The 14,215-nt window shown below is 39.9% G+C and overlaps 1 protein-coding gene across 1 annotated transcript in view; it reads right to left on the bottom strand.

Moving 5' to 3' along the window:
• The window catches only part of rngtt (RNA guanylyltransferase and 5'-phosphatase), a 77,133-nt gene that overhangs the window by 57,627 nt on the left and 5,291 nt on the right, over positions 1 to 14,215 (bottom strand). The window contains exons 5-8 of the mRNA XM_044049036.1: positions 13,284 to 13,359; positions 12,050 to 12,302; positions 10,062 to 10,171; positions 8,661 to 8,762 (exon numbers count right to left, since the gene is read on the bottom strand). Of these exons, the coding sequence (XP_043904971.1) occupies positions 8,661 to 8,762; positions 10,062 to 10,171; positions 12,050 to 12,302; positions 13,284 to 13,359 (541 nt within the window). The remainder of the gene's footprint in view (positions 1 to 8,660; positions 8,763 to 10,061; positions 10,172 to 12,049; positions 12,303 to 13,283; positions 13,360 to 14,215) is intronic.

Below are 14,215 nucleotides of genomic sequence, written 5' to 3'. Positions count from 1 at the left end.
AAATAACTCTGGAAAATTACTTTTTCTTCCACTAGTGCAATCGACTGAGATATTAAAAAATGTGACACCGGTGACTGTTTAAGTTTATGTCAGAACAGGCCAGTTCAACAGCACAGGATATGATACGAGTATTTGGTTGGTATTAATTTGTCTCCACTCTTCCTTAACATTATGCTCACAGGTGCAACAGGTCTCTGGAGGTGAAAAAAAAAAGCACAATCATCAAGAACCAGACACAACCTCACAGCTCTTAGGCTTTTATCAGCTTTACCGCTCCATCTGTGCTCCCAGAAAGAAAACTATCTTTAAAAAGCATGAGTGCACACACGTCAGGTGTGAAGTCACGATTTCCCGGCTCTTGGTTTGAGATGCCCTAATCTTCCCTAATCAGCTTTCACTGCGCATGTGTGGACAAAAACTCAATCACAAAACACAATTACAACATCAATTCTTGTCTGTATGAGCTGCTTTAAAAGACTAATATTTGCCATGTAATGGGATGTTTCAGGATGATTGGTACTGAATTAAATGGCACTAGATGAGTTATTTGAATGTGATTTTTTTTTTTTTATTAGTTTTCACGGATTGGACAAATTCCAATTAAATCCTCACAATTATTTTGATGGTATAATGACTTATATTAGGGAAATTGGTGCCAATTTCTAGGTAACACCCCCAAAGGTCTATTGAAAAGATTTAAAAGTCATTAAAAACGGGGGAAAATGCAAGCAAATGCAAAGTTTAGGTGGTTTGTTACAGCAAAACGAGGTTGCATTTCAATCCAGTGGACGTGCCGGTGAAGTTGACCCCTTCTTGTGGCTGCAGATGCCACTGTTGCTCAGCAAACGTGGCACCGTGTTGCTTTAGACCGGCGGGGTTAAAGTGAAGCCTCAAAAACAACTCGCGCCAGGCTTAGTGACAAGATATTACAGCACCGAATGACGTCCAGAGAGGCACAAGTCAAAGCAAAGCGTTTGTGCCAAATGTTGATTGTTTGATCAGCCGAGTCCGCTAATCACTGAGTTGGCAAACACTACGGGCTAAATTGGAAAAACAGACAAAATTGTTGATCCTCCCTTCTGTTTGTTTTCAAAGACAAACTGGGGGGGAAAAAAGCGAAACCCAAAACTGTAGCCAAAGCAGGAGCGGATATTTATACTGGTGACATATAATTAAGAATTAAGTCTGCTATGAGGTAAACAATTATAAATGACTGAACTCTTTTCTCTGGAATAATGTTTAAAACCATATAAAAAAAACAGGAACAGGAACTAAAATATTACCTTGCATTACTAAAACACCACAAGATTCAGGTTTGTAGGAGACGCGCACAGACTTTGAAGACTGTGTGCAAATGTATCAACAAGATTTATGTCAATTTTTATGTTATTTTCAACTACGGTGATCACTTCACGGTCCCTAATGTGGCATCTGGTAATATGAGCATTTGTTTAAGAGACAGCCTGAACAAAAACCGTAAATAACAGTCAGGTTTGCTTTAGGAATGATTTAGATGATGAAGTGACCTGACTACATGAAATGAATAGTTTAATTTTGTGTACCCAATATCCATAGAAGTCTTGTGCGGTGCGTTGCTATAAAAGAGGAACTGGATTATATTCACATGGTCTTTTGAAATATACCCATATTTAGAAATCAGCGGATTCCATTACACACCTTTGATAAACCCAATTACACTCTTCATATTACAAAATATCAAATGATGAATAATGCAGGATTATCTAGTTTCCTAATGAGCAACTGCAGTGCAGCTGTATCTTGAAAGGTTAAGCTTCAGTACAAGGTTCTTAATCAGTTCAACTAATAACTGGGGCAAAGTGTAACTAAACTCCTGAAAACTAGTCTATATGTGTATTCAGTGATGTTATGTGCTGATCCAGGTTCAAATAAGTATTGAAATTCTACATGCTGTGATAAAAAAGTGCATATCTACGGACTCTCTAGTCAAACACCAGTTGTATTCAAACAACTGTATTCAAATTTTTCCAGTGGCTTTCTCAGTACATGCTACTACTTCTAATTTATTATTACCTATTTTTACTCGTTATATGAAGCAACTCAATCATTCATTCATCTTCTACTGCTTTATCCTTCACATGAGGGTTCCGGGGGTCTCTGGTGCCAATCCCAGCTGACATAGGGCGACAGGCAGTGTACACCATGGACAGGTCACTCTCACACTCACACCTACAGTCAATTTAGAGTGTCCAATTTGCCTAATCCCCAAATCTGCATGTTTTTGGAGAACCCAGAGTAGACCTAGGAACAGAGAAAGGCCCTTGTTCCGACTGGGTCGTGGACCGGCAAGAGTGCTAACCAATCATATAGCCCTATATGAAGCAAATAAAAAGATTTATTTGAATTCACCATATTTTATTCCATGTTTAACTAAAAGAAATTGAAATGACCATTGTCAATTGGTCCCATTGAGTCTCCTTGTTTCACAACCAGCCCACGACCCCCGCATTGTTTCCCCACTGTTCCTCTCTCAGTCCACTTCTTGGCATTTTTCAAAATCAAGTATTGGGCATAGTTAGCCAAAAATAGGGTGTTTATCACCCTTCAACATACCAAAACATTTGTGTAGTTAAAATGAGTGGAGCACTTTGAAGGTGGCTGACGGCCATACAATGCCAAGGACAACACAGACTGAGAGTATAAGTGACCACCTTTTGGGAAAACAAAGACAGATTTGAGATTAATGACTTTGCAGCTGACAGAGCTGCGCGTCTCCTCGTAACTGCTGTGCCTCTCCGTTGTTATCACAAAAGGGATTAGATGTAATAAATATGCCATCAATACCAGCTGGTTTAAAGTGGGAAACCTGACAAGCAAGGTGGGCAGAATACAACACCAGCGGGGGGAAGAGTCTGCACCGGGAGCAGAGAAGTGGCTTTTTGTCACTCTCTTTTTTATTATTCTGTACTCTGTTTTTATTTTGAACGGTACATTTTAATGTTTCCAAATTGAAATGTTATTTGGTTGTTTTTATGTAAAGCACATTGAGTTGCCCTTGTGTAACAAATGTGCTATAAAAATAAAGCTGCCTTGCCTTTAATTTATAATTCTAAAATATCAGGCTGCATGTCACCTTTGATTAATATTTTCTTTGATACAATTTTGATAAATGTCAAAAATGACAGTAAAATCATTATATTAGTAATGTCCATCTAAGGCTTCAAAATGTGTCACTAGTCTTTAAAAAAGGTTGCTGTTTTCACCCATGTCAGTTCAAACTACACAATCTATCCTCTTCATCATAGAGTGTTTGTGTTTCCGAAATACTGTGTTCACAAGAAATGAAACGGACAGCCACAGCTGTCCCAGGTTGAGAGGTATAAAGAAAATAAACAGGACAATAGGTAAAATAATAAAAAAACTAAATGTCTTATTTTTTTTCCACCTCATAATTTTCTTCTGCAGCTTTTGAACAAAAAGACACTTTTCTTTGCCGTGAGCCCAAGTATAAAGACAGTGAGCAAGTCTTTAGAGGGCATTTGGTTTTTTAAGAACACCATCATTTTGAAGGAACAGCGTGCTGCAGAATTTTCAGTTCTGAAGAAATTACTTTGAGCCTGGGAGCACAATCTTTCGAAACAGTGGTGAATAGTTGTAAACCATGTGAAGTCGGGTGGGGATGAGCCGCACAGCGGACCATCAGTCTCACAAAAATCTCCCATCTCCAGTGATTGCTCTGCTTTTTCTACCCATAGGAATAAAAGCGTAGGTAGACAGCACTCCCTTTACTGTTAGCCGGTTCATTTCAAAGAGGGTCTTTGTTTTGGCTATAAGCTAATTATTTCCATTGAGGGCCAACAGTTCTCACGCATGCCGGCCAAGGAAAGTGGTAATCAAAGCCTTCATCACACTCCTGAGCTCAGCGGAGAGGCGGGAGCGATGCATTTGACCTTCTTCCCCCTCCAGCCATGACAGAAGAGAGTAACAAATGACTCCCCTTCAGAATAAAGTAAGGGTCATCCAAAAGTCTCAGAAACGGAAAAGAAGAGACACAAAAAAAAAAATGTGGGGGCACAAGGAAGGAACGAGTGGGCCTGATGTAGCTGCACATTTTAGGGTGAGAGTGGACACACCATGAACGCATTAAAAAGTCATGCGAGCGATGTGAAACATAAATGGGAAAGAAAAAGCCACAGGAAATCCCTGAACACATGAGAGCAAATGATGATTCTCACAGACAGGAAAGGGACCGCACTTCTTTTTTTTTTTATGTCAAAAGGAAAAGACCGGTGTGTGAGAAGATCAGACGGACGGGTTAAGTGTCACAACAAAGACAATCTGTCAACTAGCACACGACAGGTCGGTACTGGGCAAAAGTGCCTCGCCCGCCGCCTAATTGGCCAGTTAGCGGTGGCCAACACTGTCAAGTATGTTCAGAGGAAAGCAGAGGGAGGCTATTAGTACTGTATAACTCTCAGTGGTGCTCTTTGTCACAGTATTACCTACATCCCTGCCGCTCTCTCTTAAGTTATGGTAATAGCAGACACCAGCTACTCTCTTTTTTTTTATGGCCAAAAAGAACTATTTCAATCTGAAAAAGCTCCTTTTATCTCACACGCACACACACACGACCCTCCCCACCTGCTCCCTCTCCCTTTTCCGCTCCTGTCCCCTGATGGGTGCTGTGGGAGTCGGATTTTTTTCGTCCTTATCCACGAATCCTGTCCCCTAAGCACTTTAGCCCTAATGAGGCACAGACGGCCATTGTGTCAGCTTTGCCAGTCTAGTCCTGCGGCTTTACTGACAGCAGCTGAGCTGCAGGGGAGGCCTTATCAGACCAGATCCACAAGCTTTGCACATCATTAGTGGTGTGTGTCAATGGACAAGGCTTGCGCTCTCATACCCAAAGAGACAGGGCTGAGTTTTTATTTTATACAGCAGAGCTAAGGCAAAAACAAAAAGATCCGTCTTATAATGTAGTGGAGCACAAACTCCATTTCTCAGCCGTGCGTTCAATAATTTCTCGCTCTTTTTTCCCGAAGAAGCAACAATGGAGCACATGAGACACACTCACAGGGAAATTGCTTTGGCTGAAAGTAATTTTCTATGCAGATGTTAAAACATTTTGTTCATTAAGTGCAGCAATTCATGGTATATTTGATCGTTTTGTGGCAAGAGGACCAAAGAAAAATCACTCCATCTCTGCTACAATAAAAAATGTCCAATTTTGCACTAACAAAGACCACGTAATTACAAAGAGACAATTGGGAATAACCACTCACTCCAGACCCCACCCCCCTGACGTGAAATTCTGCACAGACATTAAATCCGTGAATGAGGTGTTTGCTCAGATATTGGAAGCCAAACAACTTTCTTAAATCCAGGGTCTATAATAAAGTCCAAATTGCACAGCACAGTTTGTTTAAAGTTGCAGTGATATAATTGCCCCCCTGTCTTCATCCTCTCTGAGGCACCAACCAATCTAACACTAACAGAAGACTCGCAAAACAAGATGATTAAACACCCAACCTGGCCTGTGTTTCCTGTTTCTGGAAAAATCCAATGACTGTGTTGTCCTTTCCAAAGCCTATTAGATGCCACCTTCTTGGCAGAAAGCTGGCACTGACAGCCTTTCTCCTTTCTATATGACTGCTATGTGCATCCAGGAGGGCTGCATAATATTTTTAGGTATATGATTTTGTACTTTTGACACTGTTAGTGCACTCTGAGTGCGGCGGTTTTAACTGCCACAACTGTCGACGCAAAGACAGGTGGCCCGAAGAAGAGGCTGCAGGAATTCTTTCTTTGGGACTGACAGTAACTCTTTAAATTTTCTCTTTTTTTGCTAACTTGACCCATCCTTACGAAAAGAAACATTTTTGTTTAAACTAAAAAAAAAAGAAAAAAGGTAATAATTCATTCTAATCTCTATCCACCAGACTGACAAAGAAAAGCTAGAGGGATTTAAAATACTGGTTGTCATAAATATGTGAGGACTTGCAGTCATATGCAAAGAGAAAGAAAAATCTCACCGGGCCACCTTGAAAAGACAGATTTCCCATTAAAAACCCAATTCGAGTCCAGAGGTGCCACTGGCTCGAAGAGAGAATCACAAGATGAGACCACAGAACACCAGAACAATCAGTTTATATGACGACGACTGACACTCAAAGCTCATTAATCCCATCTCATGTACTGAAGGTTATATCCACGTTAGAGCAATTTGTACAGAATTCATAATTTCTTACCATTAGAGACATCTTTTTGGATTAAACGAGTCCACGAAAGGTGATTAATCAATCGGTAGTAATCAATAGATTATGGTGTTTGCATAAATTAATTAAGAAGTGACCCCAGAATAGCCATCTTTATCTTAAGCTCTTGCTTTATAGCACAGGAGATACTGCCTAGATTTAATGAAGTCATACTTCTGAGAACTTACTGATATCTTTTTAACCAAACATGTCTCATCACTTTTTTTGTGCAATTCCATTTTCACACAAAAGGTCAAACTTATACGAGACAGGCAAGGCTATTTTCTGAATAAATTATAAAAAAGCATGGCAGTTCAGGCGGGGGCACTAATAAGGTAGCATGCTTACAAAAAAAGCTGTTTTCCATTTTCTCGCCGCAATAGAATAGTCATGGTGCTAAATATTAAAAGTAGCATCAGACCAGAAGCATGGGGAACAAGCTGTCCCTCAGACGGAATATAATCCCCTCACATTTATGCATATGAATGAAAGTTTCCCTCAGTTGGGAGCACAACATTATTACCTGCACGTAACAAGGATAAAGCAACAATATGGCTGGAAGCAGAAAGAGGCAACAGACATGGCGACAGGGGGATTGATGCCACACTGACAAGAGAGGGGGGGAAAGGGAAACCATCAAATTTCACTATCTACCGAATCAAGCCTTATGTCTTATAAATATGCTGAGGACGAGGTTGTGAGGTTGTTAAGACACAGGAGGAAAAGGAAGAGAAGCTTCAACGCATCTGCAACTGGGAGCTGCTGCCCTTATATAATAATATCAGGCACAGTGAAGTATCACAATTACAAATATTACACTTTCTGTATAGTTTTATCCCACTGCAACGTATAAGATTTTAAGTTTTTAACCATCGTCACTGTGTAGTGCCCTCTTTTCCATGATGCCGGGTCAACAGAGGCTGGGTCCTCATGTAGAGCTGCAACTAATGCTTATTTTCACAATTGATTAAAGCTGGAAATGAGGATGTTCTTGTCGTGTGTTGTCCACAAACCAAAATTTTAATTCTTTGTTCTATGGCGCAAAGAAACCAGAAAATATTCACATTTAAGAAGCTGAAAAATGTGAACATTTGTTTTCAATTTTGAAAAACGATGATTAAAATAGTTTATAATTAATTTAGTAATTGCTTAATAATCAAGTAATCCTTGCCGCCCTAAATGCATGTAGTGCGTGTCCACTTTAACTGATGAGAGCAGCCACACTGCAGCACTTAACCACTTCATTCCCTGAATCCATAACGTTTTTTTCCAACAAGGCTTTTATTGTGAAATATTTGTGAAAGTGTAGAAGCAAATAACTATGTATGATTGCGACAAACTGAAATGTTCTGCTGATCAACTAAGCAAAATCTGGGCTCAGCATAGCAGCTCCACGCTCATACACGACTTGTTTTGATAATTAAATATAAAAGGTTTGCACTCTCACATGATTGTAAAGTTGTTTTTCCTAATTTAAAAAGAACTCAGGTTTGCATGGTGCCATTTTTAACCTTAAAATATAAAAAGGTATGAAGGTTCATATTCTGCACCTAGTGTTCCACACAGTTGAATGGATGACTCATATGCTGCACACTGTGCCATCGTCTGTTTCTCATGAAATGAGGTAACCAAACTCTTCCAGACTAAAGTAGCTGCAGGATAGACGACGAAGGACAAGAGTGGAGCCGGCAGACAAAGAGTTCAGTATCGCTCTCTCTTTACAATCAAGAGTAAAACCTTTCTAAGAACACTTCCAAGTGTTTACTGATGGTGGCAATCGACCGCGACACATCAGCAGCATCTTGGTCTGAGGCCACATCAGCTCATCTCACCTCTACAAGGAAATTAAAGCAGCGATATGTAAAAGTCTGAAATTGACTGCAGTCATTAAATATTCACCAGCACACTGCAAATTTGCACCAGTGAGTGAGAGCGAGGGAGACAGCAGGCTAGCGGAATACTAAACCACTCTGTTTCTCCTCAACACTAGCTTTAGGCATCAGAGACACAGAACAAGAGAAAAAATTTAATTCAGCCCCAAATGACAGAACAAAAGGCTCCCGGCTGTATGTTTTATTCTATTTTGGAATCACCTTTTTTGCTCGGTGGCTCTTTATGATTTCAGTTCACATCTCCACTGCTACCCGATGACCAGGTACCAGAATTAAAAGCAACTACCTAACACGTCATTCGTGTTAGTATTCCACTCATTCTCCACTAACGAGCCGTGGAAGTAAATTGACGGACGGCTCCGAGGCGTAAAAACCTCCACGGACACAAACTCCACGTATTGACTTGGCAGACTAATCAACGGGAAGAGAAACAAATCGTGCCGAGACACAAGTGAAGATACAGGTATTGATGCATGTGGACAAGGAGTTACTTAAGGCAAAGAGAGAGAAAAACACACATAAACGTTAGACTCACCGCGTGCCATCGGCTTTCCAGCTGACTTTGTATGGCTTCTGTTCCAGGAAGCGAAGGTTCTGTCTGTCCATGGACACGGGCTGAGCACCCGGAAAACCAGACCTGCAGACAACAGATGACATTGATTAAGCTCTGCAACTAACGATTATTGTCACCATCGATTAATCTGTCCATAACTTTCTTGAATAATCTTGTAAAAATTAATCTGTTTTAATGATCTCTATGCTATAAGGAGCAAAGAAACCAGCAAATCGGTTAATCATTGAAAAAACATTGATAATCAATGAATCACAACGAGCAGTCACTGTACTGTATAGAATCAGTGAACAGGTCCACTATCAGTAAATTAGGCTTAAACATGAATATTCAAAAGCACGTGTGTGTGTTAGTTAGCACATGATCAGTGAGGGCAACAAAATGTATCACTTTCAAATCCAAATTCAATTGGAAACAACACGATTAGCATTTAGCAAAGGCTGCAATTTAATCTTTTTCCAGTTATAATCGTTCTATGCCAGTTAAACGTGTAATACATGTGGCTCCAATAGATTTCAAACACATAAATATTTGACTGAAGCAAAACTAAAAAAAAAACATATAACAGAATAATCAAGTAGTTGCTCCGTCCATAAAATGTAAAAAGTTTTTTATGATTTCCTTGATAGTTGGAGCAAATTATCCAGAAAATACTCACATATGAAAAATGGATGATTATGGGTGACAACTTGATGGATTTACTATGTGTGTTTCAAGTCAAGATGAATACTAGTGAATGTGCAATGAAAACACAGTTGCTGTATTAGTGGGTGTGTAGAACCGTCCCACAGTCTTTTAGCCATTGTTCTGTGTAGAGCTGCAGCTAACGATTATTTTCATAATCGATCAATCATTTGGTGTTCTGAATATCAGAAAACCTTAAAAAATGTTGATCGGTGTTCGTCAAACCTGGAAATTATGACGTTCTCAAATGTCTTGTTTTGTCCAGAGACCAAATGATTGACTTTTAATGAATTCTTTGTTATCCAGAGCAAAGAAATTAAGAAAATATTCACATTTAAGAAGCTTAAACAATCGGAAATCTTGTTTTAATCATGAAAAAAGCTTCAAACCGATGATTCTTTTATCAAAATAGTTGTTGATTCATTTAGTAAACAATTAATAATCGATTCATCGATTAATTGTTTCAGCTCTAGTTCTGTGCACAGCAATGTCTTGTCGGTCAATTATTAAGTGGATTAAGATAAAATCTATTTATCATTTCTAACATTCATTTTGGTTACAAAACACATATTAAGCACAGACATGCGATTTACTGTGGGTCGAATGAGTCGATCACAACACGCACAGATGCACTCACAGTTTCCCACAGGAGCACACAGAGGACAAGCAGTGACTGTTTACCTGTCCCACTCAGCCATCGTCTGGCACATCCGTTGGAGCTCGCCGAGTTTAGGTTGCGTGGTGACCTGCGAGACGCCTTTCACCGAGATGCCCTCAAGGAATACTGCGCCCTGGGGAGGAAATGAGAAGAAAAACCAAAGGCTTGAACTCTGAGAGTGAAAAACTCACGCCCGCCTACACGCACAAGAAAAATGTTTGATGCTTTCCACACAGCTGCTGCCTTGCTTTATGAATCCCTGTGTGCAGAGACAGGTAGAAATATTACAAATCCATCTCTTCTTTTGACCTCTCCACATTTGAAACTCATTCTCACTTCTTTGTGAATCCACCAGCTCATCTGTTTCAGCTTCAGTGTAACTGGCCTCATCTGTCCTCACTTTCTTTTCTTTTTTTCTTACACCAGCCCCATGCTCCACTTTCAGCAGGAATCCTTCATATTTGCTAAGATAACAACATCTGTGACACTCATTTAGCTCATAAACTCATCCACTATGACCCCTTTCCTCTCGCTCTGCCACAGTCAGTTATGTCCCCCTAACTGGTACAATATTACAATATACTGCAATAACAATAGAAACAGATTGGATGTGATAATAATATACATCACCCCGGGTTATTGTTGGTGCATATGCTCGAGCGTGATCGCATCTAATCAGATGAGGGAAGACCATAAATGTGACACAAACCTCGTTCTCCATTTCAATCTAGAAGAGGTTGCGTGTTTAACTCGCACAAATCTATCTCGTTTGCTTTGTCAGATCGGGAAAATAAAACAAAATCGTAAAAGTACTTGCATTTAATAACTGATAAATGTGTCAAGGGGCACAGGGGCACAGGGTCGGGTGTGTGGAGTGTGTAAATGCTCTCCAAATAAATCAGATTGCAGTTGCATCCCAAAAAAAGGGCCTGAAAATAATGAGTTGACTCATCGAATAGTAAAAAAACAATTACAGATTTCATGGTATTTCTGTAGAAAAGCAATTCTGTCAAAGGTGAATAATTGTTCATTTTCTTTGGGTTTTACACTGCTATTCTCACAGATGTTGGCTTCAAGAAAATGTGGCAGGCTCTTATTTTGAAATGTTACATCATATCACCACACAATTTCACCTAAAGTTGACACGATACTATCGAATTATTTACGCGACATTAAGTGAGAGCATTCTGCATTTATGCTCCATTAGAAATGGCTCAAACATATTAAAGACTGTGAAATCTGATTCCCTTTGACCACATCTAGAATTTCAAATCCACTCAAGACGCCGTTGAGTGATGAATCTAAGTGTGTTTTCACTTTGTGTCATCCACGCAGAGTTTTAGGACACGTCTGACTGAGAGGAAAGCCACTCAAGCAAGAGATAATTTAGCTATATGAAAAAGAAGTAATGCTGCTGCTGCCTCCTCTCGTCTCTTTCCCTTAGACCTGTCTGCCGTATCACATTCTCAGCTATTAGATTTGCCTTGATTTAGGTTTCCAGTTAGTTATACGAGCAATAACAGCAATGAATACATATTCCCCAGTTTATGTGCGGAGGTAAATGTAGTCTATACTCATTTATGTTTCAATCCATAACTTTCCATTGCCTCCACAAATGCAAATGCTTCAAATGTGTGACAAGCTTCTTGTGACAGACAGATATTTGAAATTGATAATGTAGTAACAGCTGAATCTTAACAGGGAGAAAATCTCACTCCAAGCACCAGGGGATGAGTCGAGACTTCATTTTTGTAAACTGAAGACATAAAAGCTCCACAGGAACATGGCTTTTATCCAGCGTGCATTATACATTTGACAGCAATTGAGATAGATATTGAGCTCGATTCCTAGAAAATCTAGTTGACTGTATTATTTTCATGTAGCTGAGGACACAAGTCTCGCACTGAGGGAAAGCCTCCACGTCACCCTGCGTGAGGTCCACGTCATGCAGAGACAAGCCAATGGATTTCCTACTTAACAGACTGTTTCCTGGAGCGTCCCACAGTCTCACCAGCTTTAGCTTCTCTTTCTTTCGTTTGCCGGGCGCTGACCCGGAGGAGCTGGGGCCCGACTCCTGGCCGACCGCGTTGCCGTCATCGTCCGCTTCCCCGTCGTCGTCGTCGTCAAAGCACCACTCGGGCAGCGTGGGGGCAGCGGGCGTGTCCTCCTCATCTCCATAGCGACGGAAAAGCTCTTTGAGGTAGTCTGCCTTGTAGATCCCCGGGGGCCGGGCCTTGGAAAAGGCATCCACAGCTGCTTCAACACTGATAAGAGAAAAGAAAAACAGAGAAAGGGCAGTATATGATCATTTAAGTAAGGCCAAAATTGGACAGCAACAATTATTAATCCATTACTTAACCAATCGCCAACTATTTTGAGTGTTTGTTTCTCTAAACCATTTGTTGTTAATAAGTTGTCGGGACTTCTCAGCTTCTTAAATGGTATAATCAGCTATCATATTTCGGTGTGCAGACTAAAAAAGGATCATTTTGAGGTTTGGGAAACACCAGTCAACATCTTTTGACCTTTTAAATGGACAAAACAACTGATCACTAATCATGAACTTCATCATCAACAGATTGACCAATTATGAAAATAACCATATGTTGCAGCCATAATGATGAATAAAGGGCTTCATTTAAAAGAAAAGTTTACATTAAATGTAATATTTAATGAGACAAAACACTGTTCTTATGGGGAAAAATATAAAAGAAATAAAACAAAACTATTCCTTAGTTTCTCAGGGATCAATTTAAGGTAATTTTCTTCTTTTTTTTAATTGGCTTATTCAAAATTTGTTTTTTTCTCCCCCAAATAATTACAATTGCATCACGTCAAATGAGTAACTTATTTTTCTTAGATTTTTCTTCGGATTATATTCTCATATTTACACTCATGATGTCAATATATCATATTTTACTACACATTTGAAGAAAACTGCAACAGCCACTGGTGCAACATGTTGATCATTAGAGATAGGAGTTCACTCATCTACCAACACATGACGTTGTGAATGCTCTCAGAATATTCATTACACAGGAAGTGGTGGGAGGGTTTTATGCAGCCTGCTTGTCTCCAGTGCCAGAGGGATCCTGCCTCCTCAGACAGCTGCTCCCCCTCTAACTGAAGACAAATCCCAACCCACCCCACCTCTGCTAAGCTGTGGCAAATTACTCAAACACCTCTGCAGCTGTAGGGCGAGGAACTGCATTACTCCCATTGTCCAAGCCACTTTCAAACTTTACCTCCAGTCCATCTTCTCCACTAGGTATGCAGATATCAGAAAGCCCGTCCTGTTGAAGCCATGTGTGCAGTGAATACCTTCAGTGGACAGAAAGACAAACCACACAGTGTTAAAAAGGGAAGAAAAAAAACTCAGAAAGCCACTACAAATCTATATTCTAGGGATGCACCGATATGACTATTTCTGCCGATACCGATATCAATATTGCTGCTATGGCCGATAACCGATATCTACCGATATCGATATGTTTTAAAAAAAAAAAGTTTCTGAGATGATAAAAGTTTGTACAGAATGAAAATCATGCAAGCTGAAGTTTTGAATGTCTTCCTTTATTTTCAAAACATGTTTTACCTCCAAATAACAAGGTCACATAAGACACAAGTAACCAACTACAAGTAAAGGTTTTTAGAAACCTTTACCACTTGTAGCAAGTGTGTAACTAAATTATAGTACAGTTTAACTCCCTCAACTCACTAAACTCCTGTGAGAAAGTTTGGATCATAAATTACAAACAATGACATAAATAAAAATAATACCCTGCCAAAGTTACTGTAACCGAGATAAGGGCGTCTATACTGGGTACGTAAATAAAGTCAACAACCCTTCCTCCCGGCAACAACAACCGCGCCACTTCCCTTAACAATAAAACTACACAACAGATATGAGAAACAATACCTGACAAGCTCTACTAAGAGCTGCCATAATAAAAGAAAACATGTTAAAATACTTCAAACTTTGCCAGTATTCATGGCAACAAGATATTTATTAAATTGCAAAACATCGGAAAAGTAGCGCTGACTTGGCAGGTTGTTGCGGGGTTCAATATGCGCTATCAACCATCGGAACCCTCGGCTGGTCGTCAAGAGCAATCATTTCCATTACCTTGATCGTTATTGCCCTGGCCAATGTCTTCCTTTGATCGAGTCCCAGCTG

This window comes from Solea senegalensis, linkage group LG17 (genome assembly GCF_019176455.1).
Source record: "Solea senegalensis isolate Sse05_10M linkage group LG17, IFAPA_SoseM_1, whole genome shotgun sequence".
NCBI classification, from domain to species: Eukaryota; Metazoa; Chordata; class Actinopteri; order Pleuronectiformes; family Soleidae; genus Solea; species Solea senegalensis.
The sequence above is the reverse complement of the archived record's forward strand: the minus strand, read 5'-3'. Positions and strand labels throughout refer to the sequence as shown.